Raw genomic sequence first — 21,934 nt, forward strand, 5'->3', positions numbered from 1 at the left:
GCACCCACGTGGGAGACCTGGAAGAAGCTCCTGGCTCCTGACTTCAGATCAGCTCAGCTTCAGCCACTGCGGCCAACTGGGGAGTGAACCAGCGGATGGAAGACCTCTCTCTCTCTGCCTCTCCTTCGCTCTCTGTGTAACTGACTTTCAAATAAATAAATAAATCTTTTGGCAGATGGAAAATGTTACAAGTATACTAACCTATTTCTCTTTGACATAGAATTAAAATCTGATTCTCTGTTAAAGTAATCTATTATGTTCTCTTGATGTCTGTTAAATTCTAATTGTTCAAAAACAGCTGAATGTTTATTAAGAGCTATGGGTTATTTAAATACGTGCTTATTTTCAAAGATTTGAATAATCACCTTGTAACAATGATCAAATTTGGTCTTTCAAAAATATTGTGAAGTAAGCAAGTGCCTCTTGTTGGTTGATGAGTTTATAATTTTTTTTTTTTTTTTGACAGGCAGAGTGGACAGTGAGAGAGAGAGACAGAGAGAAAGGCCTTCCTTTGCCGTTGGTTCACCCTCCAATGGCCGCCACGGCTGGCGCGCTGCAGCCGGCGCACCGCGCTGATCCGATGGCAGAAGCCAGGTGCTTATCCTGGTCTCCCATGGGGTGCAGGGCCCAAGTACTTGGGCCATCCTCCACTGCACTCACTGGGCCATAGCAGAGAGCTGGCCTGGAAGAGGGGCAACTGGGACAGAATTTGGCGCCCTGACTGGGACTAGAACCCGGTGTGCCAGCGCCGCAAGGCGGAGGATTAGCCTAGTGAGCCGCGGCGCCGGCCGAGTTTATAATTTTAAACATGGCAACTTAAAGTCTTTTGTCATCCACAGTTATATATGATTTGCTGCGCATAAAACTAAAGTGTTGTTGGTTCTGTGTTTAGCTGTCCTCCTATAGGTTCCTATGGACTTTTTCCAGCCACTTCTATTGTATTCAGTACTTTGGAATGGCTCTGTAAACAGATGAAGCCAATAATGTATTAACAGTACCAACTGAGAGAAAGTATGGTTAACTGAGGTTACTAAAAACAAAAAGCAATTCAAATCAATTGGCAATCTACAAAAAGAGTTAAAGATTTTAAAAGCTATTATTAAAATTGCTATATTGGTCTATTATGTTATGTTATATGTGTGTACATATTGTATGTCCACATGGGAAAATTTTATTAAGAGTTTTATTTTAATTGGTTTATAGATAAGATTGTCCATAAATTTAAGCTGCAAAAATTAATCAAAGATACGTTTTGTTTTTGTTTTTTAATTTTTATTGATTTATTTATTTTTTGACAGGCAGAGAGGACAGTGAGAGAGAGAGACAGAGAGAAAGGTCTTCCTTTGCCATTGGTTCACCCTCCAATGGCCGCCACGGCCAGTGCATCACGCTGATCCCAAGGCAGGAGCCAGGTGCTTCTCCTGGTCTCCCATGGGGTGCAGGGCCCAAGCACTTGGGCCATCCTCCACTGCACTCCCGGGCCATAGCAGAGAGCTGGCCTGGAAGAGGGGCAACCAGGACAGAATCCGGTGCCCCGACCAGGACTAGAACCCGGTGTGCCGGCGCCGCAAAGCGGAGGATTAGCCTGTTGAGCCACGGCGCCGGCTTCAAGGATACGTTTTAATTCATGTGACCTGAATCTCTGTATCTTGCTAAGTATTCATGCGATATTGCTATTGTCAGCAAGTGATCTAGAACTTGCTCCCTCATTTCTCTATTCTAAGCCCAACTTGTTCATTCATTTCTCTATTCTCTTCAAGGTAGGAAACTAATTCTATTATGAAGGAATCTGTAGGACGCACAATTTAATCTTTAGACCTTATAAAAGAGATGGCTAACATTTTTCTGTAATAGCATAGCCAAAATAAGAACTTAAATAATAATCTCATAGCTAGATTCACTTTGCCATCAGTGAAGTAAACAGTAAGTAGAAAAAACCTCCCTTTCAGACCAAAGGGAAAGAAAGTTTTAAAGTGAGAATATAATTTTCCTCATGGGCATTGTCTACCTTAGAAAAACTACTACAGAACATGCCTGTGACTATAGACTTGTAGTTCAGGCCACCGAAGATTAGAGATGGGACTTGGGCACTCCCTTGACTTGCACCCTCTGGTCTGCTTTAACATAAACCAGGAGGAAAAGAAAGCTAGGCATCAGAAGCAATGGGTGGCAGGCCTATTAATGGCTGATCTGTACAGTGATCTGCCCTCAAGGAGACCCAACAGGCCAGTCCATTGCGGTGGCTTTCATTGTGGTAAGCCTGGGCTTCAGCAGAAGTCAGCTTGTGAAGAGCCCTGGCAGCTCTGCCAAGAGTTGGATCACTGGAAATGGACCTGCCCTGGAGTCGAAGGATGCCCAGGTCAGAGCCACAGATCTTATTGGCTCTAAGCTGAAAAGCCCTTCACTCAGCCCAGCTTCTGAAGTGACCACTGCAGCTGAGGGGACGGCCAAGCAGGGTCAGCAACATTGCAGGCAGAACTGTAAATTTCTTGTTAGAGACGCCACCTGCCTTTACCTGGCCAGCTCTCCTCCCAGGCCAGCCAAGTAATGAAAGTCAACAGAGTGCCTTCCCCTAGGAGGTTCACACCTCCCTTAGGATATACCCCATGTGAAGAGATAGACAGGTCTGGGCCTCTTAACTTACAAGGCCTAAAGCCCAACAGATTATTATCAAGCCCCTTCTGTCAGGTTCTATTTGCCTCTCAATCAGAAAACTTAATTGTAGCTTAGACAGTACCTTTCATAGCTCCTCTAATAATGACTCTGTCCTTTGTTCTAGAACCTGTCTAGTGCACTTGGGCCTCATTCCTTTGTAATCATAACCTCTACCACCAATGGCTCTACTCCCAACCTGTGTGTACTGATGGTCCTCTTCCCCACTAAATGCTGCATAATTGTTCAGACCTGGTTAATGCCACTCTTAGGATCATTGGTTACTATCCTCACCCTGTCTTTTATGACCTTGTCTAAATATGATCAGAGTCGGCGAACTCAGAAGGCTTCCATAGCCTTGGCAACTCATGACGACAGCCTAGGGTGGTTACTGGCACCATTAACTAGAGTGTCAATTTGTTGGGTCAACAACAGGAGTCACTGTGCACTTGCTCCTCATGTGGGATCTCTGACCTTAATGTGTTATACATTGTGATTTAATGCTATAACTAGTACTCAAACAGTATGTTTCACTTTGTGTTTCTATGTGGGTGCAAACTGTTGAAATCTTTACTTAATATATACTAAATTGATCTTCTGTATATAAAGAGAATTGAAAATGAATCTTGATGTGAAGGGAAGGGAAGAGGGAGTGGGAGAGGGGAGGGTTGTGGGTGGGAGGGAAGTTATGGGGGGGGGGAGCCATTGTAATCCATAAGCTATACATTGGAAATTTATATTCATTAAATAAAAGTCTAAAAAAAAAAAGAAAATATTTGAAAAAACCTGCATCTGTTGTAAGCATGTACAGATTTGTCTTTCCTGTCATTCTTGCCTGAAAAATACAGTGTAACAACTATATACACAGCATTTTCATTGTATCAGGTATTATAAGTAATCTAAAGTATTAAAGTATAGAGTAGGATGTTCATAGGCTATACGCAAATATTACACCCACTTAATACAAAGGACTTGAACATCTTCCAGTTTTGGTACCCTAAGTCATGGAACCAATCCCTCACAGACACCCAGGGGTAACTGTATATCACCTGTGTACAATTTCCCTGCTCACAAGATGAACTAGTGAGGACTGTTGAAATCAATGGATGCCCTAGGCCAATTCAAACCTTACTGACCAAGTGTTTTAGCAAAGCAAACATCTGAGACTGAAGGCAAAGAAATCAGATGAGGAATGAAGGTACACTGGTTTGGCAGATGGACTTTGCCATGATAGAGAAAAGAGTGTGATGAGAAGAATTCTCCAGGAGAGACCTCTCTCTTCTCATGAGTCACTGCCACCTGTGAGGGCAATCAGTGCTACTCTGTTCATTCTAGAAAGTGAGTTGTCTAGGACCTTGCACCACTTATCTCAGGTGGGCTAAAATTTCTAAACAAACATGGGATACATTAAAATGAAACTGGAACAATACAGGAATATGATACACAAAAGCATGTATGCACTCGTCTTAGAAATAAAAAAGATGGGGGCCGGTGCTGTGGCACAATTTGTAAAGCCGCCACCTACAGTGTCAGCATCCCATATGGGCGCCAGTTTGAGTCCCAGCTGCCCCACTTCCGATCCAGCTCTTTGCTATGGCCTGGGAAAGCAGTAGAAGATGACCCAAGTCCTTGGGCCCCTGCACCCATGTGGGAGACCCAGAAGAAGCTGCTGGCCTCCTGGCTTCGGATCCACACAGTTCTGGCCGTTGCAGCCATCTGGGGAGTGAACCGGCGGAGGGAAGACACCTCTCTCTCTGCCTCTGCCTCTCTGTAACTCTGCCTTTCAAATAAATCTTAAAAAAAAAAAAGAAATAAGAAAGGTGGCAGGAAAGAATCTTTCTATAGTTTACAAAACAATATCATTTACTCAAGGACTGAAAAACTGAAAGCCAGAGAAGGCAAGGCAATAGAGAGCACAGGCTGAGTATCCCTTATACAAAAATGCTTGGGATCACTTCTCGGCCTTTTGGCTAAGATCAAGTGTAAAAATGCTTGGGACCACAAGTGTTTCACATTTCAGATTGTTTCAGATTTTGGAATATCTGCATAGATTTTACAGGTTAAGCATTCCCAATCTGGAAACCCAAAGACTTAAAATGCTCCAAAATCCAAAACTTTTTCAGCATCATGTCAGTGTTCAAAGAGTTTTAGATTTGGAAGCATTTCAGATTTTTGGATATCCAGATTAAGGATGCTCAACCTGTATCACCTGAGGGCACAGGTTTAAAAGTATCATCAACTGCTCTGGACCCATGTTAAGGACAATCCTCCTGCAGAGACAAACCTCAGGACAAAGGTAAAGTCCTTCCTATGAGGCAGAATTCAAAGGCTTGCAGAACTCCCAATTGGAAGACTCTAACAGTAGCAACAATCATGTAGGAAAAAACAAACAGAAAATAAAGACTGGGTTTTCTATGGAAAAGGGGTATAGCGGGGGGAAAAGCTGGCTAGGAGTCACCTCATAAATACAGCATCTGTTCTGCTTGGGAAAGAGTACAGTCAGAGCCCTGAACAGAGCTCACTCCTAACTCTGTATAGGAGTTCCAGGGAAGCAGAAAGTAATGAGGAAATGAAAAGCTACAAATTTTAAATACAACCAAGCTGATACTAATGGAGGCAAGGAAAGCTTTGGAAAGACCTCAAAATAGGGTAGCTTCACTATTGATTTATAAATTTAGCAAGAAAACAGGAGTATTTTAGATGCCCTTCTCAATGACAGGTAGCAATCTTCATATAGAAATTTCCTTCCCTAACCCCCAAAGATGTGGGAAGCATATAATTGAAGACATCTATCAACTGAATTTGAGTCCAGGGTAATGAATACCAGATTAATGACACGTATCAACCGACATTTGATAAAACACAAAATGAGATTTGCTTTTGTACCTTACATTTTCTGTTTAGCCCTGGAAACATAGACCACATGACAGGCAAAGTTGGATCAATCCAATGTTGAAAACGCTGAAGGAACAAAATCAGGTCCAGTGGAAGATGATCTAAGCTACAGTAGCTAAAAATTAAACCCAGATCACTCATGCATCTGAGTGAAACCTCTTTGGTTGGGACCAACTACAATAAGAAAACTGGTGAGATTTCCAAGAAAAGGGAGATTTCAGCTTGGGACTTTAAGTTGTCTGTGGCAACAATAAGAGAGGAAATTACTCGTGATACTTCACTTTCTCTTTGGGAGCCCAACACTAGACAGTGGAGGTGCTTTTTATTTTGACATTTAGGCATATATATCGTATTTAGTTATGTTATTAGCAAATAGTGCATAACATATAACTCCTTCTGATGAATTAGGTTCAGTAAGGCAACTAGAATTCAAGATAGGAAGCTAAACAGACAGTGAATTCTGGGTCTGTGTAGTACCTCTCACCAATGTCTTGTCTTGACCAGTCCCAGAAGTTTCTTAGGCAATATCAGTAACAGCTGAACTGCTGATGTTCTCTAGTAGATGAAGAGGAAGGAAATGAAGACTGAGAGAGGGTCCAGACAGAGGTGGCTGCAGCCCCTTTCTATGATGCTCTGATGATCTCAATCTCCAAGGATAAACTCACCTTCAGTTGGTAGATACAATGGATCAATTAAAACTGGATGATTAAAGAGGAACAAAGAGTTCCAGACTACCCCTATGCCTTAATTCTTCCCTTTAAAAAAAAGTGAATGGCGGCCGGCGCCGTGGCTCAACAGGCTAATCCTCCGCCTTGCGGCGCCAGCACACCGGGTTCTAGTCCCGGTCGGGGCACCGAGCCTGTCCCGGTTGCCCCTCTTCCAGGCCAGCTCTCTGCTGTGGCCGGGGAGTGCAGTGGAGGATGGCCCAAGTGTCTGGGCTCTGCACCCCATGGGAGACCAGGAGAAGCACCTGGCTCCTGCCATCGGAACAGCGCGGTGCGCCGGCCGCAGCGCGCTACCGCGGCGGCCATTAGAGGGTAACCAACGGCAAAGGAAGACCTTTCTCTCTGTCTCTCTCTCTCTCTCACTGTCCACTCTGCCTGTCAAAAAAAAAAAAAAAGTGAATGGCTAAACTAATTAGGTCAAATCTTAACTGGTACTAATTTTGGTCACTTTTACTAGTAGATAAAGTCATTTTAGATTAAAAAAAAAAAAGTCCTATACTTTAGTGTAGCTCCTTTCTCTCTCTTTTTTTTTTTTCCTTCCATATTCATAGTCCTATCAGTAAGAAAGAAAAAAACCATCATTTTACATTTTCTCTCATATTCTCACCTGGACATTCACATTACCGCCAGCTAGGAGTAAGATTTTTGGATTTAAAGGAAGATGCCCCATTTGCTTCATTTCACTATACCACAGAGCTCTGCATCAAGTTTATAAACAAGGCCTTATTAACAATAAAAGATGGCTTTGTTTTACCTGGTCCATGTCCTTTGCATATACACACAGTCTTCCAGAACATTCTGGAGGGAGAGTGGTAATGGCTTGCAAAGGCTTTGGACATGCTGGGTACTCTGGTGTGACAGCATCAAAGCCTTAGGTCAACCCTAACACCTTCCTTCTAGGAGCTTATGAACTGAGAGAAGAAAAGAAATACTAAGATATAAAAGTAGCAAAAGACAAGGCTCAAAGGAATGCTTTTGGAACACTGAGACAGAAAACTACAACACTGATTACTCAGCATGGTGAGAGACTTGGCTTTGTGAAGGAGTCAAAATTTAAGCATATAAAGGCAGGACTTCAGAAATAGAGAGAGGAGCATTTCAGGAAAAAACAAAGGTAGAGGAGTGGGCACCAAGAAGTCTCAGCAAAAGGAAGAGAAAAACTTAAGAGGCAAAAAATTCAAGGCAAGAAGATGAAAGTAAACAACTTTCACTGGAGTGCAGTTTATATAGGAGCACAGATGACAAAGCCAATAAAAGCCTGTTGAGGTCAGAATGTGAGATATTTTGAAAGCCAATAATGTAACTATAAATAAGGTATTTATCTAATAAATATCAACAAGTCACCAAATAACATTTACATTGCACAGGAACAGGCAGGAGGATGGGGTCTGGGAAACCACTTGGTTAGATATAGGCTATTGTCAAGGTTCTGACCTTGGGTGGTAGGTTTGTTACACTATTCAAAATCATTTTTAGCAATTAAAAAATTACCATCAGATAATTTTAAGTCATGTTTCTGGGTATACTTCAAAGATCCAGAAAATCCAAAACATCCAAACAAAATTAAAATTAAAGTAACATTTATATGTTAATCGATATTCAATACTCATTTCAGAATAAAGGTACTACCTCCAAACTTCTCAACTGCTTTCTCTACTGCACTGTTGATTTGCTGTTCATCTCTCACATCAACAACACAGGGCAAGGCCCTTCCTCCAGCTGCTTCAACTACAAAAGTGAAAACAAACAAAAAGAGCACGAAAGCATTAAAACATTCTGTTCTGATACAACACTCAAAAGAAAAAAGCATTCTATTTTCAGAAAATCAATGAAAATAACTATGTCTTATAACCACTAATGACTCCACCACAGTGTGGGACAGACTGACTAACCATTTCCAGCTTCCGACCAGATAGGCCAACTCTGCTAAAAAACAAAAAAGTAAGAGTTTTTTTTTAATGCTATTTAATAAACGAAAAATTAATATAAGAAAATTTTTATCAAGGAAAATTCCAAAAAGTATAGAAAATCATAAATAATAGTGTAAAAAATGGGAGCTGGTGCTGTGGCTCACTTGGCTAATCCTCCGCCTGCAGAGCTGGCATCCCATATGGGCAACGGGGTCTAGTCCCGGTTGCTCCTCTTCCAGTCCAGCTCTCTGCTGTGGCCTGGGAAGGCAGTGGAGGATGGCCTTGGGCTCTGCACCTGCATGGGAGACCAGGAGGAAGCACCTGGCTCCTGGCTTCAGATCGGCGCAGCACCATCAGTAGCGGCCATAGTGGGCGTGAACCAACGGAAGGAAGACCTTTCTCTCTGTCTCTCTCTCTCACTATCCACTCTGCCTGTCAAAAAATAATAATAATAATAATAGTGTAAAAATGATCATGAATCTACCCCCTATCATCAATTGCTTATCTTTCCTTCCCATTTTACTTTTGTTTATATATATATATATGTATATATATAAAAAAGATTTATTCACCCACTTGAATGTCAGAGTTAGAGAGAGGCAGAGGCAGAGAGAGAGAGAGAGATGTCTTCCAACTGTTGGTTAACTCCCCAATTGGCTGCAATGGCCAGAGCTGCACCAATCCAAACACAGGAGCCAGGAGCCTCTTCTGTGTCTCCCACATAGGTGCATGGGCCCAAGGACTCGGGCCATCTTCCACTGCTTTCCCAGGCCATAACATAGAGCTGGATCGGAAGTGGAGCAGACGGACTCAAATCGGCACGAATATGGGATACTGGCACTGCAGGCAGTGGCTTCACCCACTAAACCACAGCACCAGCCCCTTTGCTTATATATATACATATATATATATATATATACATATATATATATTTTTTTTTTTTGACAGGCAGAGTGGACAGTGAGAGAGAGAGAAAGGTCTTCCTTTTCTGTTGGTTCACCCCTCAATGGCTGCTCCGGCTGGTGTGCTGCAGCCGGCACACCGCGCTGATCCGAAGCCAGAAGCCAGGTGCTTTTCCTGGTCTCCCATGGGTGCAGGGCCCAAGGACCTGGGCCATCCTCCACTGTACTCCCGGGCCACAGCAAAGAGCTGGCCTGGAGAGGAGCAATTGGGACAGAATCTGGTGCCCCGACCGGGACTAGAACCCAGTGTGCTGGAGCCACAGGCGGAAGATTAGCCTATTGAGCCGTGGCGCCGGCCCCCTTAGCTTATATTTTAAAATCACTATACTTGGAGCCAGCACTGTGGCATTATAGGTTAAGCCTCCTGCTGTGGTGCTGGCATTCCATATGGACACTGGTTCAAGCATCAGCTACTTCACTTCCAATCCAGCTGTCTGCTGATGTACTAAGAAAAGCAGTAGAAGATGACCGAACTGCTTGGGCCCCTGCAAGCATGTGGGAAGAAACTCCTGACTTTGGATCTGCCCAGCTCCAGCCACTGCAGCCATCTGGGTAGTAAACCAGTGGATGGAAGACCTCTTTCTCTCTGTTTCTCTCTCTATCAGTAACTCTGCCTCTCAAATAAATAAATCTTTAAAATCACTACACTCATAAGCATTTCATATGCATTCTTCTAACATAATGACAATGTTACAAACACTACTAATGAAACTAGCAATATTAACTAAAATGAAGTGTTTAAGTCCTCCTGGCATTGTGCTAGCCACAATGAATAGAATTACATTTTGAATAGAATTACATGATAATTACTTGTCAACTAAAAGAATTAAAATAATGACTTGAAACTGTACAAAGAATAAATAATAGAGTTGGCACTGTGGTGTAGCGGGTGAAGCCACCACCTGCAGTGCCAGCATCCTATATGGACGCTGGTTCAAGACCCAGCCGCTCCACTTCTAATCCAGCTCTCTGCAATGGCCTGGGAAAGCAGTAGAAGATGGCCCAAGTCCTTGGGCCCCTGCACCCACGCGGGAGACCTGGAAGGGGCTCCTGGCTTCTGGCTTCAGATCGGCACAACTCTGGCAGTTGCAGCCAACTGGGGAGTAAACTAATGGATGGAAGACCTCAATCTCTCTCTCTCTCTCTCTCTCTCTCTCTCTCTCTCTCTGCTTCTCCTTCTCTCTGTGTAACTCTTTCAAATAAATAAATAATCTTAAAAAAAAAAAAAAGAAAGAAAGAACATAGGGAGTTTTTTCAAAGTGTTCACAACATCCATCTCCCAAATTCTCTGCTTTCCACTTCCTCTTGCCTCCTCCTCCCATCCAAGAACACTGTCCTCACAAGATGATTTTTTAGTCTCTCATATGGCTTAAAAGTGACAGAAGAAGGGGAACAGGCATTTTCTAGCAGTTAATACATCCATACCCCACATCAGGGTCCCTGGGTTTGATTCCCAGCTCCTGAACAGGACTCCAGCTTTCTGCAAATGCTGACCCTGGGAGGCAACTGTGATGGGTCAAGGAACTGGATTCCTGCTACCCACGTGAAAGACCTAGATTGAATGCCCAGCTCCTGCCAATGGCCCCAGACCTGCCTTGGCCTACTGCAGGCATTTAGGTAGTGAAGCAGCAGATGGGCATTCTTTTGGTCTATTTCTTTCTCTCTACTTCACAATACAATTTTTTTAAAGATCTATTTATTTATTTATTTATTTTATTTTTTGACAGGCAGAGTGGACAGTGAGAGAGAGAGACAGAGAGAAAGGTCTTCCATTTGTCGTTGGTTCACCCTCCAATGGCCGCCGCGGCTGGCGCGCTGCAACCGGCGCACCGCGCTGATTCGATGGCAGGAGCCAGGTGCTTATCCTGGTCTCCCATGCGGGTGCAGGGCCCAAGTACTTGGGCCATCCTCCACTGCACTCCCGGGCCACAGCAGAGAGCTGGCCTGGAAGAGGGGCAACCAGGACAGAATCCGGCGCCCCGACCGGGACTAGAACCCGGTGTGCCGGCGCCGCTAGGTGGAGGATTAGCCTATTGAGCCGTGGCGCCGGCTTATTTATTTATTTGAAAGCCAGAGTTACACAGAGAGAGGAGAGACAGAAAGAGAGAGGTCTTCCATCCTCTGGTTCACTCCCCAATTGGCTGCACAGCCAGAGCTGCACCAATCCAAAGCCAGGAGCCAGGAGCTTCTTCCAGGTCTCCCACACGGGTGCAGGGGCCCATGGACTTGGGCCATCTTCCACTGCTTTCCCAGGCCATAGTAGAGAGCTGGATCGGAAGTGGAGCAGTCGGGTCTCAAACCAGCGCCCATATGGGATGCCGGCACTTCAGGCCAGGGCGTTAACCCGCTGTGCCACAGCATCGGCCCCCACAATACAATTTTTTAAAAAGATTTATTTTATTTACTTGAAATACAGAGTCATAGAGAGAGGTAGAGCCAGAGAGAAAGAGAGGTCTTCCATCCAATGGTTCATTCGCCAAATGACTTCAACAGCCAGAGCTGTGCTCAACCAAAGCCAGGAGCCAGGAGCTTCTTCCCGGTCTCCCATATGGGTGCAGTGGCCCAAGGATTTGGGCCATCTTCCACTGCTTTTCGAAACCATAGCAGAGAACTGGATCGTAAGTGGAGCAGCCAGGACTTGAACCAGCACCCACATGGGATGCTGGTGCTGCAGGCTGGGGCTTTAACCCACTGCGTCACAGCACAGACCCCCAATTTTTTTTTTTTTTTTTAATAAAGTGTGCCACATAGCAACTTAAGCTACAACTTGGGACGCTGCATCCCTTATTAGATTGCATCCAGGCTCTACTGCTTCCAATCCTGCTTCCTGCTAGTCATCCTGGTGAGCAGCAAATGATGGCTCAAGTGCTTGGATTTCTGCCACCGATGCTGGAGCCCAGGGAGGAGTTCCCGGCTCCTGGTTTCAGCTTGGTCCAGCCCCAGTTGTTGTAGGCAATTGGGGAATGAGCCAGTAGACAGAAGATCTCTATCTTTCTCTCTGCCTTTGCCACTCTAGATTTCAAATAAATAAATAAATTTTTAAAAGAAACAAAAAAGCACTGGAGGAAAAAAATGGTGAGAATCACTCACTGCTCTGAGATGACAAAGTGAATAGTTATAGCTTTCAAATGACTTTAGCTAAACTCTGCAGCAAATTCACTGAGCTGAAATCACTGTGAGGACATTTCACTAAACAGCACTGCCATACTCACTTTCTTCAGCAGCAGTATAGATCGTGCCTGGAAGTTTGGGGTGTGTCTGTGTGGTCTTTGCAGCAATGACAATATTTGCTCCATCCTTTGCTGCTTTCAATGCAATAGCTTTGCCAATGCCACGGCTTGCACCTGTGATAAAAACTGTACATCCTGCCAGCTTCCTACAACAAAAGGAATTCGACATCATTAGAAACCTCAATAATTTACTAACCAGTATCAGGAACACATACACATTTTCTTAACATACACATTTCCTCCTTTGTGAAATTTTCTATAAACCCTCTTGTTTACCCACCTGATAGCTAAGAACTCTACTGTTTTTATATTTCACGACTTAATTATTTATGATAACTGCAACTGGCCACTCAAATGCAAAGTAAATCATATAGAAACATAAGAAATTAATAAAGTATATAAATGTGAATTTTTCTTACAGGAAAGATGTTAACAGGCTTTTTAAAATTTTTAGTTGTTGGAAGCCGGCACTGTGGCACATAAGGTTGGGCCTCCAACTGCAGTGCCAGCATCCCATATGGGCACTGGTTCGTGTCCCAGCTACTCTAATTCTGATCTGGCTCCCTGTTGATGTGCCTGGAAAAGGCAACAGAAGAGGGCCCAAGTCCTTGGGCCCCTGCACCCACGAGGGAGACCTGGGGAAGAAGTTCCTGGCTCCTTCAGATCAGCCCAGCTCCAGCTGTTGTGGCCATTTGGAGAGTGAACCAGCAGATGGAAGATATCTCTCTGTATCTCTTTCAAATAAATAAGTAAATCTTTTAAAAAAAATTTTTTTTAGTTGTTACTTTATTTGAAAGGCAGAGAGAAAGAGAGAGAGAGAGAGAGAGAGAGAGAGAGAGAGATCATTCATCTATTGGTCTACTCCCCAAATGCCCACAGCAGTCAGGAACGGGCCAGGATGAAGCCCATAAACCAATCCAGGCCTCTGACACACGTGGCAGACCCACCTGCTGCCACACAGGATGCACGCTAGCAAGAAAGCTGAATTGGAAGCTGAGCTGGGACTCAAACCAGGCATTCTGATATAGCCTGCACGCACCCCAAGCAGCATCCTAACCACTGAGCCACAGGCTTGTCACACAAGGCTTATTTCTGAGCAATGGATTATGCACGAATCTTATAATATCCCTAGTATTCTTTAATACTCCTCTAGTTTTCTATAAAGGATATACTCACTTGAAAGAAATTATCTAAAAACAAGTAACTGGGGTATTTTTGTTTTTTTTAAGATTTATTTATTTATTTGAAAGTCAGAGTTACACAGAGAGAGAGGGAGAGGCAGAGAGAGAGAGAGAGAGAGAGAGATCCTCCATCCGCTGGTTCACTCCAACTGGCTACAACTGCCAGAGCTGAGCCCATCCGAAGCCAGGAGCCAAGAGCTTCCTCTTGGCCTCCCCAATGGGTGCAGGAGCCCAAGGACCTGGGCCATCTTCCACTGCTTTCCCAGGCCATAACAAAGAGCTGGATTGGAAGTGGAGCAGCCGAGACTCGAACTGGCGCTCATGTGGGATGCCGGCACTGCAGGCGGTGCCTTTACCTGCTACACCACATAACCGGCCACAAGTAATTGTTTAATGGATGCTCTTTACAGCCAGAGTGGAATCACTCAAATGTCCATGAGCCATTGACTGTATACACAGAAGATGGTCTATACATTCAGTGGAATATGGGTCAGAAATAAAAAGAAGTAAAGGACTGAAACATGCTACAGTATCAATGAACCTAAACAATTTTGCCAAGAAGCCAGTTACAAAGGATCACATATTGTATGATTTCATTTACATAATATATTCAGAGGCGGCAAATCCATAGACACGGTCATTAGTGGTTGTCTAAAGCTGGACATGGGAGAGATTGGAGACTGACAACTGAGTGGTAAACAGTGATGAAAGGTGTTGAAACTGATTGTGGGGCAGGTATTTGGCATAGTGGTCAATACATCACTTGAGATACAGCATCCCATGGAGAAGTACATGGGTTCAAGGTCTTAGCTCTGCTCCCATATCCAGTTCTTTTTCCCTCCAATTTTGTCTCAGCCCATAAAACCTGAAGTATTCACTATCTAGCCCTTTATAGAAAAATTCTGCCTAACCAGGATCTAAACAATACACTGTGTATTTTGGGCCTAATATTTAACTCAATCATAGATTCACAGGGTATACATTATTCTGTGATGTGCTTTCTTCATGTGTTTGGAGATTTACCCACATTGGTACAAGAATGACCATACCCTGGGGCCGGCGTTGTGGCACTGGTATCCCATATAGATGCTAGTTGGAGTCCCAGCTACTCCTTTTTTTTTTTTAATTTATTTGAAAGACAGAGCTACAGAGAGAGGTAGAGCCAGAGAGAAAGAGAGAGAGAGAGAGATTTTCCATTCCTCCAGTTCACTCTCCAAATGACCGCAGGCCAGAGCTGGGCAGATCCAATGCCAGAAGCCAGGAGCTTCTCCCACATGAATGCCAGGCCCCAAGGACTTTGGCCATCTTCCACCACTTTCCCAAGCCACAGCAGAGAGCTGGATCAGAAGAGGAACAGCCAGGACTCAAACCGGTGCCCATATGGGATGCCACTCTGCAGGCCAGGGCTTTAACTGGCGGCACCACAGCACTGACCCCCTGCTCCATTTCTGATCCAGCTCCCTCTTAACCTGCCTAGGAAATCAGCGGAGGATGGCCCATGTGCTTGGGTCCCTACACCCACATGGGAAACCCGAAAAAAGCTCCACTTCCAATCCAACTCTCTGCTATGGCCTGGGAAAGCAGTAGAAGGTGGCCCAAGTCCTTGGGACCCTGCACCTGCGTGGGAGACCCAGAAGAAGCTCCTGGCTCCTGACTTCGGATCAGTCCAGCTCCAGCCGTTGCAATAATCAACTGGGGAGTGAACCAGCAGATGGAAGACCTCTCTCTCTCTGGCTCTACCTCTTTCAAAAAAAAAAAAAAAGCCAGGAGCCAAGAGAGTTTCTTCTGGTCTCCCACATGGGTGGCAAGAGCCATCTTCTGTTGCTTTTTGAAGGATATTATTATTATTAGGGAGCTGGATCAGAAGTGGAGCAGCCATGACTCCAACCAGGGCCCATATGGGATGCCAGTGCTACATCAGCAGCTTAACCCACTACGCCATAGTGCTGGCCCCCAGCTTCTTGTTACTGTGCCTTGGAAGGCAGCAGATAATGGCATACTTTCTTCAATCCATGACACCCATGGGGGAGACCTGGATGGATTTCCTGGTTCCCGGCTTAACCTGGCCCTGTCCTGGCTGTTGTAGGCATTTAGGGAGTGAACAATTGATGGAAAATCTCTATCTGACTTTCGCTCTGTCTGTGTCACTCTGCCTTTCAAATAAACTAATAAGTAAATCTTTTAAAATAAATAAAAATAAAAATAGAATACATACCTCCAAGTCTCTTGATCTGTACCCCCTCCCTTTCCATTCTTTATGTCATTTATTTGTTGAAGAATATACTGCAGATCATTTGTCGTGTCCTAGACTCAAACTCAGAATTTTGAGCTTCTCATTTTTATTGTAATATACGATACTTTTTTAAAGATTTATTTATTTATTTAAAAGGCAGAGTTACAGAGAGGCAGAGGCAGAGAGAGAGGTGTTCAATCTGCGGGTTCACTACCCAGATGGTCTCAATGGCCAGAGCTGGGCCAATCCAAAGCCAGGAGCCAGGAGCTTCATCCAGGTGTCCCAGACAGGTGCAGAGGCCCAAGCACTTGGGCCATCTTCTACTGCTTTCCCAGGCTATAGCAGAGAGCTAGACCAGAAGTGGAGCAGCTGGGACTCAAACCAGCGCCCATGTGGAATGCCAGCACTGCAGACGATGGCTTTACCAGTTATGCCACAGCACTGGCCTCAATGATACTTCTTGCAGATTTTACTCATGTGTAGAGAGAGCCAGCCAGACAGAGACCTCTCATCTACCAGCTCACTCCCTGAATGTCTGCAAAAGCTGGAGCTGAGTGAGGCTGAAGACAGAAAGGAGGAACTCAATGCAGGTCTCCCACAGGGGTTGCAGAGACCCGAGCACCTGAGCCATCACCTGCTATCTCCCAAGCTGTGCATCAGCAAGAAGCTGGAATCAGAAGCAGAGCCAGAATCTGAACCCCAGCACCGATGTGAATGTGGGCATCCTAAGCAGCATCTTAACCATGCCACCAAACACCTGCCTCAGCATCATCTTTTTTAGGAGGTTTCAGGTGTTTATTTTTAAAACACGAACACGAAAGACACTTGTAAGAGGTGGTGGGAATTCCCTGCATACTAGGGAATTGGGCTTCAATGAGTGGGCTCACATCTGAGTGTCTGAGTCAGGAGGGCTGGGGCAGAGGGGGGGACAGGAGCCAGGCAAAGCCACCCAAAGCCCTTCCCAGCATTCAATTTTAGTTTTGCTGTCCCCTCATCTCTGGTGAAGGATGCTGTAACACATGTGCATGGCTAAAAATAATATAATATACACCCAAATAAATCTGGTCTTTCAACCTGAATGTAATCAGCGTCATTCATCTCTGGTTTGTCCTTCTTACATTTCTTTTTTCAAAAATATGCAAATATATACATATATAAAATATATTAATGTGTCTATGTAAATTTCTCTTTTTATGCAAAAGACAGTATATCTAGAAAATTAGGGCAATTTTTTAAAATTATTTATTTATTTAAGAAGCAGAGAGATGCAGAAAGAGACAGATAAACAGAGATAGCACAATTCCCTGGTTCATTCCCCAAATGCCCACAACAGCTAAGATTAGACCAGGCCCAGGCCAAGGCCAGTACCTGAGAACTCAATCCAGGTCTCCCACGTGAGTGGAGAGACCCAACTGCTTGAGCCACTACCTAGAGCCTCCCAGAGCGTATCTACATTAGTAGGAAGCTGAGTCAGGAGTCGGCATTGAGACTCAAACCCAGGCTCCCTGACATGAGATGTGGGATCTTCACCACTAGGCAAAATGTGCACTCCTCAGGTAATTCTTTAATGTATGTGCTTCATGAAAATGACCCAACTATTGCTTTAAAAACCCTCCTCCCTTTGCCCTAGTTGGATTGATTCCCAAGAGGACAAAGGGCATTTTCCTCTTCACAGTCTCAGGCCTTGGCAGAAAGACAAGAGTGGGCTGGACTTTCCACTAAGGAACTCCTCCACTCCAAAGCATTACAACCACAATGGAGGTGTCCACAGCACCTCCAACAAAGACTCCAAACTGCTCAAGACCACTAATATCAGATGGCTAAAACTTAATGAATGGACAATCAACCTATACTTCAATATACTAAAATTATCTGGCATCTCAAAAAAAATCAAGATAGATGTGATGAAATCTGAAATCTTTAGCAATTTTTAAAAAGAACAATTGCAAAAATAGTTAAACTATTCTAAAGGTCATTTGAAAGAATACTCAAGAATAACCCTGGAAATCATTCAAAACCCAAAAATCATTTAAATGAGGCAGGAAATGCCCTTCCCAGAATATTAAAGGTTTATAAAACTACAGTAATGAAAACAGTTTTGCATAAGGACAGTGTTGTGGCATAGTGGGTTAAGCCACTGCCTGCAACACCTGATTGCCATAAGGGTACCACAGGTTCAAATCCCAGCTGCTCCACTTCTCATCCAGCTCCCTGCTAGTGTGCCTGGAAAAAGCAGCAGCAGATGGCCCAAGTCCCTGGGTCCCTGCCACCCATGTGGGAGACCCAGAAGACGCTCCTAGCTTCAGCCTGGCCTTGCCCTGGCTGTTGTGGCCATTTGGGGAGTGAACCAGCAGATGGAAGATCTCTTGCCTTTCCTTCTCTCTCTGTAACTCTGTCTTTAAAGAAAAAAGGAGGGGGTGGGGTTGAAGGGAGGAAGATCTACTTATCCTGAAAATCTGTGTGCCAAGACATATGAAGTAAAAGCAGCAAGGCCAAGAATGGAATTTGCTACATTGTTTAAGATACATGTTTGGGTGGTATAGGAGATATGTCTATTAAAGCACAGAATAGAAACATATCAGAAAGTAACTGGAGGACTGGATTTTTAAGGATGAAGGACCCGCCCCGTGGCACAGGAGAGCTGCAGAGCCAGCTTCCCTTATGGGCACAGGTTCGGTTCCGGGTCCCAGCTGCTCCACTTCCAATTCATCCCCCTGATCGGTGCAGCCATCTGGGGAGTGAGCCAGTGGATGGAAGACCTCTGTGTCTCTCCCTCGCTCTGTAACTACGCCTCTCAAATAAACAAGTTAAAAAAAAAAAAAGAAGAAGAAGAAGATAAAAGAACTCACTTTTTATCTTACAACCCTTTTGAACCGTGTACGGAAAGGACAACAGGTCACCTGGCTCAAAGTTCCCAAACTTTACACAAACAGCAAGTAGGACGGTGGCCGTGCAGAGCTCGGTTTTGCACGATGAAAAAGTTGTGGAGACCGGGAGCACAACAATGAGAATTACACTGAACACCACTGCGCTTAAAAACAGCTCAGATGGCGAACTTCATGATACGTATATTTGAAAGTGGAAAAGAACATTTCTTTCCCAAGAACGCACTCATATTTTAAGGCTGCTTTACCGTGTTGCTGATTTAAAGAGCTCCCCTCAAGCACTCCCTTACTTTCTCATTCTAGAACCCGAGCGCTCGGAACCGTCGCGGACCTGAGGGCACCAGCTCCGGTGACCTTTCACCCAGAACTCGCGCGGCCAGGCCGGGCAGGCCCCGGGGGCGCCGGGGGAAGCCCCTGCCCACCCTTGCCGGCGGGAGGGCCTTTCACGCCGCTGCCACTCGGGAACACACAACTTCGGGCTCCTTTTCACGCGCTGCTGCACTGCGTGGGGACGCAGCGTGGACCACAGTCCGCGAGCGGCCCGCAGGGAAGCTTCACTGACCCTCCAGCTGCCGCGACCCACGCCGCCCGGCCGAGTGTCTCCCCGAAACGCCCCCATTCCCTTACCCCGTGTTGGGCAACATGACTCTCGCCGTTCACTGGAGGTGGCGGCGGCGGCGGCGGCGGCGAGCTGAGAATGCAAGGTGGACCCCCTTTCGCATTTAGCCCCGCCCCTGGGACCCGCCTCCCCCGAGGCCTCTCCCCGAGGCCTCGCCCCGAGCGGGCGCGGAAATGGGAGCTCTTCAGAAGCCGGGGGTGACTGCGTGCGCCTGCGCACACAGCGGACCTCGCCGGCGCTCGGCTTTTGTTTCTGCCACCCTCGCAGCCGGGGCCCCCGGAGCCGGATGTCTGCGCAGGCGCCCTGAGGCGCGCCTCCGCCCCGCCCCCGGCACGGGTCCCGACGGCGACAATCGGTCTCCCGGCGGCCTCTAGCGTACCGAGAGCGTCATTCGCTAACGTGCGCCTAGCCCGGGCTCTGGCGGTGCCCGCTTGTGTCGCTGTGGGGGCAGAGCCAGCTGCGGGCTGGGAGGATGACCGTTCGGGTAGTTCACTGTGGCCCCGGAGCCGCGGGGACGGGCTCCTCCGCGACAGGCCTGACCCCCTGCCTCCGTCCGGCTGCAGGCGCTCGTTCCGAGGTCCCGCGTAGCGCACGCTTGGCCTCGACAGAAAGTGGACTTCCGGTCAGCGTCGCGTTCCCACTGTCCCTCCGCAGCGGCCCGAGGCCCGCCCGGTCTCGAGCGTCCGTAGACAGCCTGTGGGGTGCGGGCGGCTGCCGGACCACAGCTCCCCCTGCGAACGTCGCGCTGAGGAGTTCATAGTAAACCCGTGTTTTTCTCTTCTCGGTCGGAAGATCTGCAACGAAAGCCAGATTTGGAGAGGGAAGAAATGACTGATGGAGTGAGGGCAACTCTGCGATTCCGCTTTGCTTTCGGGAGTGACCCAGCGACCCTACTGAACCGAACACAGTGGCTTGCTTGAAGGGAGACGTGACAAAACCGCGTGCGTCCGGATGCTGGGCAGATTGTTGAGGAAACACCAGGAGAGGGGACGGGCCCGTCCTGGCTGAGTCCCTATTACCTGCCAAGCCCCTAGGCGTTCTGATTTGTGATGCGCGATATGGTCCTTAGCGGCTACAGGGGAATTTCTTTAGTAGGTACCAGTGACGCAGGTGAGCAAGACAAAAAGGACAAGGTCTCTGTGCCGACTCAGGAGGTAGGGCGAGTAGCCAGTGAGCTCTTTAGAGCCTTGCGAATAGTAACTGATTTGGCCAGAATGTTATAGGGGCTGTTAGATGGTAAATGCTTCCCACTCAGTCTTGGGTGCTTTTGCTGATATTTATCTGTCAGATACAGTGAGTGAAATCTAAAATGTTCTCTCCCCTTTGAGAGCCCTGATACTCATAGTCTGTTTGATTCTTTTTGGTTGAATTGTGTACGTGTATATCCATTTGTTGCAGAGAAAGAGAACTCATCTAAGGCAAAACAAAACAAAAAACTTCAGCTAAGTTTCTATTTTTGTGAGCCTATACACCTGTACTTATACTATTTTTATACATTTAGATGGTTTTTGTAGAAGGCAAGTTTATTCCTAAGTTATTAGAGGTAGTTTTACTAAGCAAGTTTAAATTAAATCCATTTTATGTGACATATTGAGTAGTAGTAAAATGTGATTTGGAGATAACCATGACCTACCCAATTAGCCTGATTAATCTAGCATTAGATTAATACTAGAGGTAGGAAGAGGGGCAGGAAAGAGAGGACCTGTGAACATAGTTAAAACTCCATTAAAAAAATTATTTATTTATTTTTTATATTTTTTTAACTTTTATTTAATGAATATAAATTTCCAGTGTACAGCTTATGGATTACAATGGCTTCCCCCCCCCCATAACTTCCCTCCCACCCGCAACCCTCCCCTCTCCCCTTCCATTCACATCAAGATTCATTTTCAATTCTCTTTATATACAGAAGATCAATTTAGTATAAAGATTTCAACAGTTTGCACCCACATAGAAACAAAGTGAAACATACTGTTTGAGTACTAGTTATAGCATTAAATCAAAATGTACAGCACATTAAGGACAGAGATCCTACATGAGGAATAAGTGCACAGTGACTCCTGTTGTTTACCCAACAAATTGACACTCTAGTTTATGGCGCCAGTAACCACCCTAGGCTCCCGTCATGAGTTGCCAAGGCTATGGAAGCCTTCCAGGTTCCCCAACTCTGATCATATTTAGACAAGGTCATAAAAGACAGAGTGAGGATAGTAACCAATGATCCTAAGAGTGGCTTTTACCAGGTTTGAACAATTATACAGCATTAAGTGGGGAAGAGGACCATCAGTACACACAGGTTGGGAGTAGAGCCATTGGTGGTAGAGTAGAGGTTATGATTACAAAGGAATGAGGCCCAAGTGCGCTAGACAGGGTCTAGAACAAAGGATAGAGTCATTATTAGAGGAGCTAAGAAAGGTGCTGTCTAAGCTACAATTAAGTTTTCTGATTGAGAGGCAAATAGAACCTGACAGAAGGGGCTTGATAATAATCTGGTGGGCTTTAGGCCTTGTAAGTTAAGAGGCCCAGACCTATCTATCTCTTCACATGGGGTATATCCTAAGGGAGGTGTGAACCTCCTAGGGGAAGGCACTCTGTTGACTTTCATTACTTAGCTGGCCTGGGAGGAGAGCTAGCCAGGTAAA

At 45.5% G+C, this 21,934-nt stretch overlaps 1 protein-coding gene across 1 annotated transcript in view; it reads right to left on the reverse strand.

The window, feature by feature from the left end:
* HSDL2 (hydroxysteroid dehydrogenase like 2) overlaps positions 1-19,415 on the reverse strand; it is an 89,292-nt gene extending 69,877 nt beyond the window's left edge. Inside the window, exons 1-3 of the mRNA XM_062207744.1 lie at positions 19,301-19,415; positions 12,357-12,520; positions 7,902-8,000 (exon numbers count right to left, since the gene is read on the reverse strand). Coding sequence (XP_062063728.1) covers positions 7,902-8,000; positions 12,357-12,520; positions 19,301-19,317 — 280 coding nt within the window. The 5' untranslated portion in view covers positions 19,318-19,415. The remainder of the gene's footprint in view (positions 1-7,901; positions 8,001-12,356; positions 12,521-19,300) is intronic.
* Positions 19,416-21,934: the final 2,519 nt, after the last annotated feature.

Source organism: Lepus europaeus, chromosome 12, assembly GCF_033115175.1.
Source record: "Lepus europaeus isolate LE1 chromosome 12, mLepTim1.pri, whole genome shotgun sequence".
Taxonomy (NCBI): Eukaryota; Metazoa; Chordata; class Mammalia; order Lagomorpha; family Leporidae; genus Lepus; species Lepus europaeus.